Below are 12,820 nucleotides of genomic sequence, written 5' to 3' on the forward strand. Positions count from 1 at the left end.
GAAAGGGAAAGTTTTGTGTTTTTTTTTTTTTTTAATGAAAAGTTCCTAAATATGAGGAAGGAAATGGACATCCAGATTTCCAGATTCAAGAAACCCAACAGAAGTTAAATAGGATGAATCCAAAACAGGATGAACCCAAAAAAGTCTGTACCCAAACACATAATCAAATAGTCAAAGGTCAAAGACAAAGAATTTTGAAAGCAGCAAGATAAATTACTTGTCATGTACAAAGGAACCCTCATAAACTTATTAGCAGATTTCTCAGCAGAAAACTTGCAGACCAGGAAAGAGTGCAAATATTCGAACTGCTGCGGGGGGGAGGGGGGGTACTTGCCTGCCAAGAATGCTATATCCAGCAAAACTACCTTTCAAAAATGAGTAAAAGCTTTCACAGATAAACAAAAACTGAGAGAGTTCATCACCACTAGACCTGCCTTACAAGAAAATGCTTAAGGGAGTCATTCAAGCTGAACAAAAAGACACTAAACAGCCACAGGAAAGCATACAAAAATATAAACTTCACCAGTAATGGGAAATATATATATACAAACACAGAATACTATAATAATGTAACAATGCTGTGTAAATCATTTTAATTCTGGTATATAACTTTAAAAACCAAGTATTTATAAAACTGTAACTATAAAATGTTAATGGATATACAACACAAAAAAATGTAATTTGTGATAACAACAATATAGAGCGTGGGGAAGGAAGAAGTAAAAGCAGAATTTTTGGGGCACCTGGGTGGCTCAGTTGGTTAAGCGACTGCCTTCAGCTCAGGTCATGATCCCGGAGTCCTGGGATCGAGTCCCACGTCGGGCTCCTGGCTCAGCGGGGAGCCTGCTTCTCCCTCTGACCCTATCCCCTCTCATGCTGTTTCTCTCTCTCTCTCAAATAAATAAATAAATAAAATCTTTAAAAAAAAAAAAAAAGCAGAATTTTTGTATGAGATTGAAGTTAAGCCGCTATCAGCTTAAAACAGGTTTGTTATAATTGTAAAATGTTTCATGTAAGCCCACAGTAACCACAAAATACCTAGAGAAGATACACAAAATACCTAGAGAAGATACACAAAAAAAATTAAAAAGAAATCAAAGCATGTCACTATAAAAAAAAATCAACAAAACACATAGGAAGACAGCAAGAGATGTTAAGAAACACAAAAGAACTATAATCCCGAGAGAAAACAAATAGGAACATTATATAATGATAAAAAGGTCAATTGGCCAGGAAGATATAACATTTGAAAATATTTAAAGACCCAAATCACAGCACGTAAAATGTATGAAGCAAAGAATGATAGAAATGAAGGGAGAAACAGACAGCAACACAGTAACAATAGAAAATTTCACCACCCCATTTTCAATAATGGGTAGAATGTCCAGACAGATATCAAGAAGAAAACCGAAGACGTGAACAATGCTATAGACTAAATGTTCCTCACAGACATATTTATAACATTTCACTGAACAGCAACAGAACACATTTTTATCAAATGTATACAGATATTCTTCAGGATGGGGCACATGTTAGGTCACAAAATCTTACAAATTTAATAATGCTGAGATCATATCGAGTATCTTATCCAAACTAACGGTATGCAACTAGAAATCAGTAACAGAAGAAAACTGGAAAATATGTGAAAATTAAGCAACATATTCTCAAATAACCACTGGGTCAGGAAGAAATCAAAACAGAAATTAGAAAATATCTTGAGACAAATGAAAACAATACACAGTCCTCTTTCCATCATCAGCAGCAGCAGATTGTGCAGACATGGCCCAAATTAAGGCTCCAGACATTTGCAGCATCAAGGAGGAGGAGCTGCTTAAACAGCTGGAAGACCTGAAGGGGGAGCTGTCCCACCTGTGCATCGCCAAAGCGACAGGCAGCATGGCTTCCAAGCTCTCCAAGATCCAAGTAGTCCGCAAATCCACTGCCCACGTTCTCACCATCATCAACCAGACTCAGAAAGAGAATCTCGGAAATTCTACAAGGGTAAGAAGTACAAACCCCTGGATCTGTGACCAAGAAGACATATGCCATGCACTTCTGGCTGAACAAGGAAGACGAAAACCTGAAGACCAAGAGGCAGCAGTGGAAGGAGTGGCTATACCCCCTGCGGTAGCACACAGCTAAGGCCTGAGCATCAGCATCAATAAAACACACACACACACAACTGGGGGAGGGGGAAGAAAGAAAGAAAAGAATATATAAAAACTTACAGGATGCAGCAAAAGCAGGACTAAGTGGGAAGTTCATAGTAGTAAAAACATTAAAAAAAAAAAAGAGCACTCTCAAAATCCACCCCAAGGAACCAGAAAAAAGAAAAACTTAAGCCTAAAATTAACAAAAGGAAACTGTAAAATTATAGTAGTAATAAATGAAGTAGAGATAAAAAAAAAAAAATAGAAAAAAGTCAGGGCGCCTGGGTGGCTCAGTCGTTAAGCATCTGCCTTCGGCTCAGGTCAGGATTCCAGGGTCCTGGGATCAAGTCCCACATTGGGCTCCCTGCTCCGCGGGAAGCCTGCTTCTCCCTCTCCCACTCCCCCTGCTTGTGTTCCTACTCTCGCTATGTCTCTCTCTGTCAAATAAATAAATAAAAAATCTTTAAAAAAAAAAAAAAGAAAAAAGTCAATGAAGAGTTGGTTTTTTGAAAAAAAAAAAAAATCTCTAGCTAGACTAAAAAAGAGAGAACAAAATTAAAATAAAAAATGAAAGAGGAAACATTACAACTGATGCCACAGAACTAGAAAGGATAGTAAGAGACTACCTTAAGTAATTATATGCCAACAAATTGGCATCTTGGCACCTAGAAGAAATGGGGAAATTCCCATGAACATACAACCTCCCAAGACTGAACAGTGAAGAAAAAGAAAATCTGAACAGATTAGTAAGGGGATTGAATCAGTAATCAAAAACTTTCCAACAAAGAAAAGCCCAGGACCAGATGGTTTTGGGTAAATTCTACCAAACATTTAAAGAAAAATAGGGGCACCTGGGTGGCTCAGTCAATTAAGTGTCTGCCTTTGGCTCAGGTCATGATCACAGGGTCCTGGGATTGAGCCCCATGTTGGGCTCCCTGCTCAGCAGGGATCCTGCTTTTCCCTCTCCCTCTGCGGCTCCCCCTGTTTGTGCTCTCTGTCTCTCTCTCTCTCTCAAATAAATAAAATCTTTAAAAAATATTAAGAAGAATAAACACCAATCCTTCCAAAACTTTTCCAAAAATTGGAGGGGGAAAGTCATTGTATGAGGCCAGCATTACTCTAATACCAAAACCAGAAAAAGACGCTACAAGAAAACCACAGACCAATAAGCTTGATGAATATATAGGCAAAAATCCTAAATGAAGTCTTAGCAAACCACATTTAACAGCACATTAAAAGGATCAAACATGATGACCAAGTGGGAACTATCCCTAGGATACAAGGATGGTTCAACATAGGTAATCAACGTAATACACCACATTAACAGAACAAATGATGAAAATCACATGATCATCTCTATTGATGCAGACAAGGCATCGATACCCTTTCATCATACAAAACTCTCAATAGGGGCACATGGGTGGCTCGATCCGTTAAGCATCTGCCTTTGGCTCAGGTCAAGATCCCAGGATCCTGAGATTGAGCCCCATGTTGGGCTCCCTGCTCAGTGGAGAGCCTGCTTCTCTCTCTCCCTCTGCTGCTCCCCCTGCTTGTGTGCGTGTGCACATTCTCTCTCTCTCCCTCTCTTATCAAATAAATAAAATCTTTAAAAACAAAACAAAAAAAACTCTCAACAAACTATGAATAGAAGGAAATTACCTCGACATAATCAATACCATATATGAAAAGTCCACAGCTAACATCATACTCAACGGTGAAAACTGAAAGTTTATCCTCTGTGATCAAGAACAAGGCAAGGATGCCCCCCTTGCCATTTATATTCAATGTAGCACTGAAGATCTTAGCCAGAGCAATTAGGCAAGAAAAATAAATAAAAGCCATACACTCTGGAAAGGAAGAAGTAAAAGTACCTCTGTCTGCAAATGACATGATCTTATATGTAGAAAACCCTATGACTTCCACCAAAAAAACCCAAACAACTGTTAGAACTATAAATGAATTCAATAAAGTTGCAGGCTAAAAATCAACAAACAAAAATCAGTTGTGTTTCTATACACTAACAACAAATGATGTGAAAAGAAAACAACCTCATTTACAATAGCATCAAAAAAGAATAAAATAGGGCGCCTGGGTGGCTCAGTTGGTTAAGTGACTGCCTTCAGCTCAGGTCATGATCCTGGAGTCCCGGGATCGAGTCCCGCATCAGGCTCCCTGCTCGGCAGGGAGTCTGCTTCTCCCTCTGACCCTCCTCCCTCTCATGCTGTCTCTCATTCTCTCTCTCTCTCAAATAAATAAATAAAATCTTAAAAAAAAAAAAGAATAAAATATTTAGGAATACATTTAACCAATGAAACAAAAGACTTGTACACTGAAAACTACAAAACATTGCTAAAATAAATTAAAGAAGACACATATAAATGGAAAGACATCCTGTGTTTATGGTTTGGAAGATGTAATATTGATAAAATATCCATACTACCCAAAGAGATCTACAGATCAACACAATCCCTATCAAAACCCCAATGCCATTTTTTTTTTTTTTTAAGATTTTATTCATTTATTTGACAGAGAGACAACAAGTAGGCAGAGAGGCAGGCAGAGGGAGAGGGAGAAGCAGGCTCCCCGCTGGGCAGGGAGCCGGATGTGGGGCTCGATCCCAGGACCCCAGGATCATGACCTGAGCTGAAGGCAGCGGCTTAACCGACTGAGCCACCCAGGTGCTCCATGCCATTTTTTTACAGAAACAGAAAAAACAACCCTAAAACTCACATGGAACCACAAGGACCCTGAATAACCAAAACAACCTTGAGAAAGAAGAACAAAGATGAAGGCCTCACACTTATGACTTCAAAGCACATTACAATGTTCTAATAATCAAAACAGTATGGCACTGGTGTAAAGACAGGCATATAGACTAATGGAATAGAATTGAGAGCCCACAAATACATCTTTGTATATACGGTAAAATGATCTTTGATAAGAGTACCAAGAATATACAAACGGGAAATGACAGTCTTTTCAATAAATAGTGCTGGGAAAACCAGATCTTCACATGCAGAAGAATGAAATCGGACCTTTATCTTATATCATACACAAAAACTAACTCAAAATGCATTAAAAACTTAAATGTAACACCTGAAATTGTAAAATTCCTAAAAGAAAACATGGGGGAAAGCTTCATTACCTTGATCTTGACAATGACTTCCTGAATATAACCAGAAAAACACAGGCAATTCAAGGCAAAAAATAGAGAGGTGGGACTACATCAACTAAAAAGCTTCTGCACAGCAAAGGCAACAATCCTCACAGTGGAAAGGCAACCCACAGAACAGAAGAAAATATTTACATACCATATATCTAAAAAGGGGTTAATATCCAAAATATGTAAGGAATTCTTACAATCCTGATTTTTAATGGATGAAGGACTTGAATAGACATTTCTCCAAAGAAAACATATAAATGGTCAATAGGTATATGAAAAGATGCTCAAAATCACTAATCATCAAGAAATGCAAATCAAAACCACAATGAGATTATCACTTCACACCTGTTAGGATGGCCATTATCAAAAAACAAAACAGACAATAATAAATGTTGGCAAGGATGTGGAGAGACTGGAACGCTTGTGCACTGCTGGTTTGAATGTAAAATGGTGTAGCCATTATGGAAAGCAATACAGAGGTTCCTCAAAAAATTAAAAATAGAACTAACATATAATCTGGCAATCCACTTCCAGATACTTATTCAAAAGAATTGAAACCAGGACCTCAAAGAGAGATTTGCAATCCCATGTTCATTGCAGCATTACTCACAACTGCCAGGTTATGAGAACATCTCAAATGTCCATCAATGGATGAATGGATAAAAAATGTATTATATACATTCAATGGAGTATTTTTCCTACATGAAAAGGAAGGGAATTCCGTCATGCTTTATTATGAGTGGAACCTCGAGGACATTACACTAAGTGAAATTAGCCCATCACAGAAAGACTGATACTGCATGATTAAATGAGATATGTAACGTTGTCAAACTTATAAAAGCCGAGAGTAGAATTTTGGTTTGCAGGGACTGGAGAAAGAGGAAAATGGGGAGTTGCTATTCAATGGTATAAAGTTTCAGTCATGCAAGATGAAAAAGTTCTATAGATTTGCTATACAACACTGTGCAGAAAGTTGTGCACTTAGAAGTTTGTTAAAAAAGCAGATTTCATGTTACATGTTTTTTAGCACAATTTAACCCAAACTTAACAGAGAGATTAACAGTGATTTAAATACAGCTAAAGAGATTTAGCCAACTGAAAGCTAAATCTAAACATTACATACCATAACTGTACTGCAGATTACACTCTACACTGTAGTACAGAGAAACAATGAAATAGGAGAAGAAATGAGAGTCTAAGACATATGTGGGATAGAATGAGAAATTTTAACATATCTAATCAGGGCACTGGAAACACTAGAGAGAACAGAGGTAAATTAATATTTAAAGAAAGACTGACTAATTGTAGAACTGATGAAAGTTATAAATCCACAGATGATAAATCCAAACAAATCATGGAGCTTGTAGTACAGAGGCAAAGAACTTGTGGAAAAAATGAATGAGAAGTTAAGGCACATGGAGGAGCTATGGTCTAACATAATCAAATCAGAGTCCCCAGATGAACCTCTAAAGGGAGCAGAAACAAGGCAATTTTCAAAAAGATAGTTGATAAGTATCTAGAACTAATGAAAGATAGGAAATCAGAGACATAGGAAGCAAGATGGAAAAAAAGAAATCCATACCCAGGGCACCTGTGTGGCTCAGTTGGTTAAGCATCCAACTCGTGATTTCAGCTCAGGTCATGATCTCAAGGTTGTGAGATCAAGCCCTGCATGGAGCCTCACACTGGCTCCACGCTGGGTGTGGAGCCTGCGTAAGATCCTCTCTCTCCCTCCCTCTACCCTCCTCCCCGCTCTTTCTTAAAAAAGATTAAAAAAAAAGAAATCCATACCTAAAAACACTATAGTGAAAGTCCCACACTTAAAGAAAAACAGAGAATCTTAAAGAGACAGATGGAAAAGATCACCTACTTTTTTTTAAAGGTTTATTTATTTGTCAGAGAGAGAGCACAAGCAGGGGGAGCAGCAGGCAGAGGGAGAAGCAGGCTCCCTGATGAGCTAGGAGTCCGCTGTGGGACTTGATCCAGGACCCTGGGATCATGACCTGAGCCAAAGGCAGAGGCTTAACCAACTGAGCCACCCAGGCATCCTGAAAAGATCACCAACTTAATGGCAGATGACTTCTGAACAGAAACAATGGAAATCAGCCCAGACCACAGGATACTATCTTTGGAGCAATGACTGAAAATAGCTGTTGATTTTGAATTGGAAACTGAGCAAAACTATCACTGAATAATAAGGGCAAAATATATTTCAGATTTAAAAAAGAAAAGTTTATGATTAACAATCCTTTACTAAAAGAACTTCAAAGGTGTTCATTGGGCAACGGGAAAATGACCCCCAAAGGAAAGTCTGAGAAGAAAGAAGAAATGGTTAAAAAATAATAATTTAAAAACCACTGGCTGCTTCTAGTTTTATTCAAGGAAGGAGGCAAGCTTAGAGTCCCCCTACTCCTCCGCCATCTTAACTCCCCCTCCCCATGTGGCTGATTTTAAACAACCTGGGCTTAAAAGAAGAAGAAGAAGAAGAAGAGTTCATAATAGCATTTTGGCCAGACAGGAATAGAAGGTAGAGATGTTTTTCTCACAATGGATTGTCCTGCACACCCACTTTGGAGACCAGTAGTGTGGATTATACAGAGACAGACATTCAACTACAGCAGACAGCAATCCTTTCTGTAACCAATTCAGAATTTTTCTTAGAAAGATGAGCCATCCCATTAAGGATTTATGAGTTGGGGATAGGGGGGAAAGAGCAGGGCACTCCAGACACAGAAAAGAGCAAAGGTTCAAAATATAGATAAGCACAGCATACCCTGTTCTTACTCTAACGATGCATTTTATATCATTTCATTTATTCTTTTAAAATTTCTAAGACCAAAACAAAACAAAACAAAATAGCACCTCTAAGAAGCAATAACACGAGTACAGCAACAGTGGAAGGTGTCAGAGATTATACCTTGGGCAGGTCACTTAACTTTCTGAAGGCTTCTGCCTCCGTTTGCAGTGTGCAATACTTACCTTCCCCAGTGTCACTAAGATACTTTGATGATAAATGAAAAAATTCAAAAGGGGAATGTTCCAGCACTGATGTCTTCCATATGACTGACTACCAGTCATTGTGCTGGGTGCTGGGGATACAGAATAAAGGGGACAAAGTAAGTCAGCGATTAGAATGCGGTGTGGTAAGTATGGTGACCTGTGAGGCATGCACAGGGTACAGAGCAACCCAAGGGTAGTGGCAAAGGCTTGCTTCTCTCCTGCCTTTTCACATCATTAGCAATGATTCCCACAGGACAAACTACTGATGGCCACTGTAGATACACTAAGCACTTGCGATGGTCATCACAGCGAGTTTCAGATCTATCAAAAGAATCACCTTTGAGTTTTATTATTAAAAGATTCAAAACATCCCAAAGAGTCAAATCAATTTTCTTCATACTAATTAAAATTCACCACAAAAAGCTAGTCTGGGCATTTTGGATCCATAAAAATCAGCATAATCAGAGTCTTCCTAAAACACAGAAAAACAATTTATCTTGCTTCATTTAAAAGCATCTAAGAGTATTGTTAATATATTATCTACATTCATGCTGGAACTATCCAAGTATAATTTGAGAAGAGAAAAAAATATTTCAAATGCCCATTCTTTTTCCAGACTCTTTACAACCTAAAATCAACCACATTTTGCGTAAATTAATTCTATGATCTGTAACATATCTTTTCTACTTTTTCTTTTCCTCTTTTTTTTTTTTTTTTTAAAGATTTTATTAATTTATTTGACAGAGAAAGAGTGCATGAGAGAGCACAAGCAGGGGGAGTAGGCTCCCTGCTGAGCAGGAAGCCCGGTGTGGGGCTTGATCCCAGGATCCTTGGGTCATGACCTGAGCCAAAGGCAGACGCTTAACAGACTGAGCCGCCCAGGGGCCCCTTTTCTACTTTCTCTACTTCACTATGAAGTGTTTACTGTGTTAGAAGTTCATCATTGGTTGTTTTGTGGTATTTAGCCAATTCAGGCCTATCAATGCACAAATCCTTCATCTGAAAAAGTGCACACAGAATGTTCTGGGGGAAAAAAAAAAAGCAATTCTTTCTCACTCTACTACATACCATAGTAGTAATAGGAGATCGGTGCTGTTAACATTCCTCTTTTGAATTTCTTAATTTATCCTCAACATGTATTAGCGGCATATATGGGCTAGGTATTACATATTCCCAAAAATACAAAGTCCAAATATATTCACATATGACTAAACAAAATTTCATATTAACTGCAAATGACAATAAAATACAAAGATGGTTTTTAAAATTGCCATATCTGTTTAAATTAAAACATTTCTAGCAGTGGTAGAGTGTTTTTAGTTATGCCCTTAATATTCCAAAGGACTTGAAGTCTTTATGGTCATATGAATATAAATTTTCCCAACTATTTTCAAAAATACGTCATCTTAACTGAAAACGACTACAAACAAATGTACGTTTTGATTGCCATACTGGCATTAATATATTAGCTAACAAGCAGGCTTGTTCTTTATTTCACTGATGAGAGGTAAGTAAGAATGGATTATGACATTTACTACTAACCAGAGAATAAAGACAGACACCAACAATGATTTAATAGCCATCTCTGGTGGTCCCTTTGATAAACGCCTATAGCACTTACAAACCAAGTTAGCCCTATATACACAGTTTTCTTCTGTACACTATTTGTTTGGGATTATATTTACTTTTCCCGTAAGCTCCTTGAGGGGAGAGGCCTTATCTTAAATAATACTTCCGTATCCCGACCAGCTCAAAAGCAAAGCTGAGTGCACATTTACTGATTAGTTAACAGCCATACTGTAATAGATATTTTCGACAAATTGGGAGATATTAGGCAATTAGGAGAAAATTAGAATTGGATAAAGTCAGATACGTGGAGATACAGTCAGGTACAACACAAGGACAGGGGACAAGACCATAAAAGTGACTTTGAAATAACATGTTCAGAATCAGAGCAAGTGAGTTTATACAACATAATTATTTTCAGAAGGTACAAAAAAATTTATCACACGATATTGCTTAGCTTAAAAATCCATTGGGTTTGGGGGGGGGGGTCTTACATGTGATGCTGCATTTTGTACTATTCCTTGATGCATATTCCTATAATGCTCTCATATCCTTAAAAAGTACCTTTTTCATGCAAGTATGGAAAGAGCTATACTACTCAAAAACCAAAAGAAAATAAAAACAATGTATTTTTCCACCCTTCCTAGGTTAACACACAGTGCTTTGTTAATAAAAACAGAGGTCATCGTCCCTCTTACTTTTCATTCACTGAAATGACACGCCAATGACAGGAATCTTTTTAGAGTTCCTGTTAGAAACATTCTGTTTCAAAACTTGACTTTAAGATCAACTTTAACCAAATTTTTCATCTTTTCCCCTGACCTTCCTTCAATCTCCCAATCAAAATTATGCATCAATTATATAGATATTTTTAAACAACACTCACGGTGCAAAATGAAGTTATTATAATTTCTGCTACAGCCTCACACTGTGTTTACCATTTTCAATGCACAATACCAGGGAGGACAAAAGCACACTCTGAAATACCTTCCCAGCTTTTTCTAACAATAGTCCCTTACTAGAATTTCTTCTCCCTTCATGTAATTATATCAAGTTTCTGTGTTCCCCTACTCTCCCAAGATTAAATAATCTGTTTATACCAGCCGCCAACACTCCAGAGGTGAGCTCCTATCTTCTCCCTCATGCCTTTTGTCTAAGAACGCCGAAGCACTCATATTTTATTTTACCAACCTTATGACGGCATGGTACTGCAAGACTGGGGTCTGAGTTACCTCGACAACCAGAGATCTGGACAGCCGACTCAACTTGGTACCCTCCAAACCCCTTAAAACACCAGTCAGAAAACCAACCAAGGCCCTATTTACAAGTCATGAAGGTTTAAAAAAAAAAAAAAAAAACACACACACACACACACACAAACACGAGGGAAAAAAAAAAAAAACCTTTTCCACAAAGAAACTCACACACACACACACACACACACAACTGTACTTTTTCAGAAGGTGGGAATAGAACTGATCCGGTCCTTCTGATTTTCAAGAGTTTAAACACCAGGGACATCTGCATCCAGATAAAAACTCCTGAGGGCAATTTGATCAAAGACACAGAAAATCCTTCCTTCAAAGAAATGCACCGTGTGACACTCCAAGAAGGAGGAGAGATATTTAAAGTAAAACCTGCCCTGAATTACCACCACTGACTTGGGGAAGAGAATAAAAAGCCGCTGCCTTCCTCCGGCTTTCAGACGTTTTGCTGTAACCCCAGGGCCACAGAGGCTGTCCGGGAAATTCTTCTACTCATCCCTCCCAAAGAGTATCTCGGCAGCAGGAACTCATCTACACACACACACACATCCCTCTCTACTACCACTCTGCCCCTTCCATTGCGACCTTCCCCCTGCGCTGCCCACGACCCCAAACGGGACACGACGTTACAAAAAGCAAAGTCATGGGGCAATGCAGGGGGGTGGGGGTGCAGAGGGCTGAAAGGGCCCGAAGAGCGAGGGGGGGAGAGGTAGTCAGCTGGCTCGCCCGCGACCGTAGAGCGAACCCTCGGGTGGGGATACAGCATGCCGAGGGACAAATACAGCAATCCGGGACGCCCACTCTGCCCTCGCCGCTGCCTCCCTGCCCTCCATCCGCCCATCCTCTCGGGGAGGACCACCCCGAGGACAGGGCTCCCGTACAGCCCCCGCCCTCGCCCTGCAGGGGAACACAGCGAAATGGGGTTGGAATGAGAAAGGGGGCTGAGCGGCGGGCGAGGGGCACGCCGGCTCCAGGTGGAGACGGTGCCGCGGCGGCCGCGCGGGGGACCGAGGGGGGAGGGGGCGGCGGCCCGGCGGAGGGCGAAGCGGGGGTCGGCTCAGGGTCTCGCCCCCGCCGCTCCCCGGGGAGGCTCGGATTACTCACGTTCTCCGTGTCCCGCTCGTTCACCGTCGGCAATGGCGTCCGGGCCGACATTTTGTGCGGGCGGCGGGGTCGGGCCGGGGTCCTGCCGGCCGGGCTGGGGTGCGGGCCCGGGGGCGAGCGGAAGGGGGTGCGGGCGCGGGGCCGGGCCGAGCGGCTCCCGCAGGCCGCGGGGCGGTGCAACAAGCGGCCCCGGCGGGGCGAGGGGGAGGAGGACGCGGAGGAAGGGGAGGGGGAGCCGCTTCCCGCGGCGGCGCCGGCGGGGGACGCGGGCAGGAGCGAGGGCGGGCTCCGGGCGAGGGCGGTTGCCCGGCGCGGGCCGGGCGGCGAGGCCGGCGGGATGCGGCGCCGAGGGGAGGCGGGGAGGCGGGGAAGGGGAGCCGGGCGGCGGCGGCCGGGCCCCGCTAGGCTCCCCGGGCCATGGCTGAAGGTGAGCTCGCCCCGCAAATCACTGCCCGGCTCGTCCCGGCGAGCGCGGCTCGGGCGCGGGAGCCGCGGCCCTGACAGCGCCGCCCGCGCCGCGCCCCGCGCCCCGCGCCCCGCCTCAGGTGTGCGGCGCCGCCCGGCCGAGCCGC

General features: G+C 41.5%; 1 protein-coding gene and 1 pseudogene across 5 annotated transcripts in view; one reads left to right on the forward strand and one right to left on the reverse strand.

Annotated features, from left to right (window-relative positions):
- Nucleotides 1-12,470, reverse strand: part of MARK1 (microtubule affinity regulating kinase 1) — a 117,201-nt gene extending 104,731 nt beyond the window's left edge. For 3 of the 5 annotated variants that reach the window (XM_035010095.1, XM_035010093.1, XM_035010091.1), the window contains exons 1-2: nucleotides 12,249-12,321; nucleotides 8,293-8,402 (exon numbers count right to left, since the gene is read on the reverse strand). In XM_035010095.1, coding sequence (XP_034865986.1) covers nucleotides 8,293-8,391 — 99 coding nt within the window. In that variant the 5' untranslated portion in view covers nucleotides 8,392-8,402; nucleotides 12,249-12,321. Of the gene's footprint in view, nucleotides 1-8,292; nucleotides 8,403-11,331; nucleotides 11,727-12,248 lie in introns of those variants that run through there. The other 2 variants (XM_035010094.1, XM_035010092.1) reach the window with 2 other exon arrangements.
- Nucleotides 1,780-2,131, forward strand: LOC118014075 (annotated as a pseudogene).
- Nucleotides 12,471-12,820: the final 350 nt, after the last annotated feature.

The sequence above is a fragment of the Mirounga leonina genome, unplaced genomic scaffold, assembly GCF_011800145.1.
Source record: "Mirounga leonina isolate KUSES-001 unplaced genomic scaffold, KU_Mleo_1.0 Mir_154, whole genome shotgun sequence".
NCBI lineage: Eukaryota > Metazoa > Chordata > Mammalia > Carnivora > Phocidae > Mirounga > Mirounga leonina.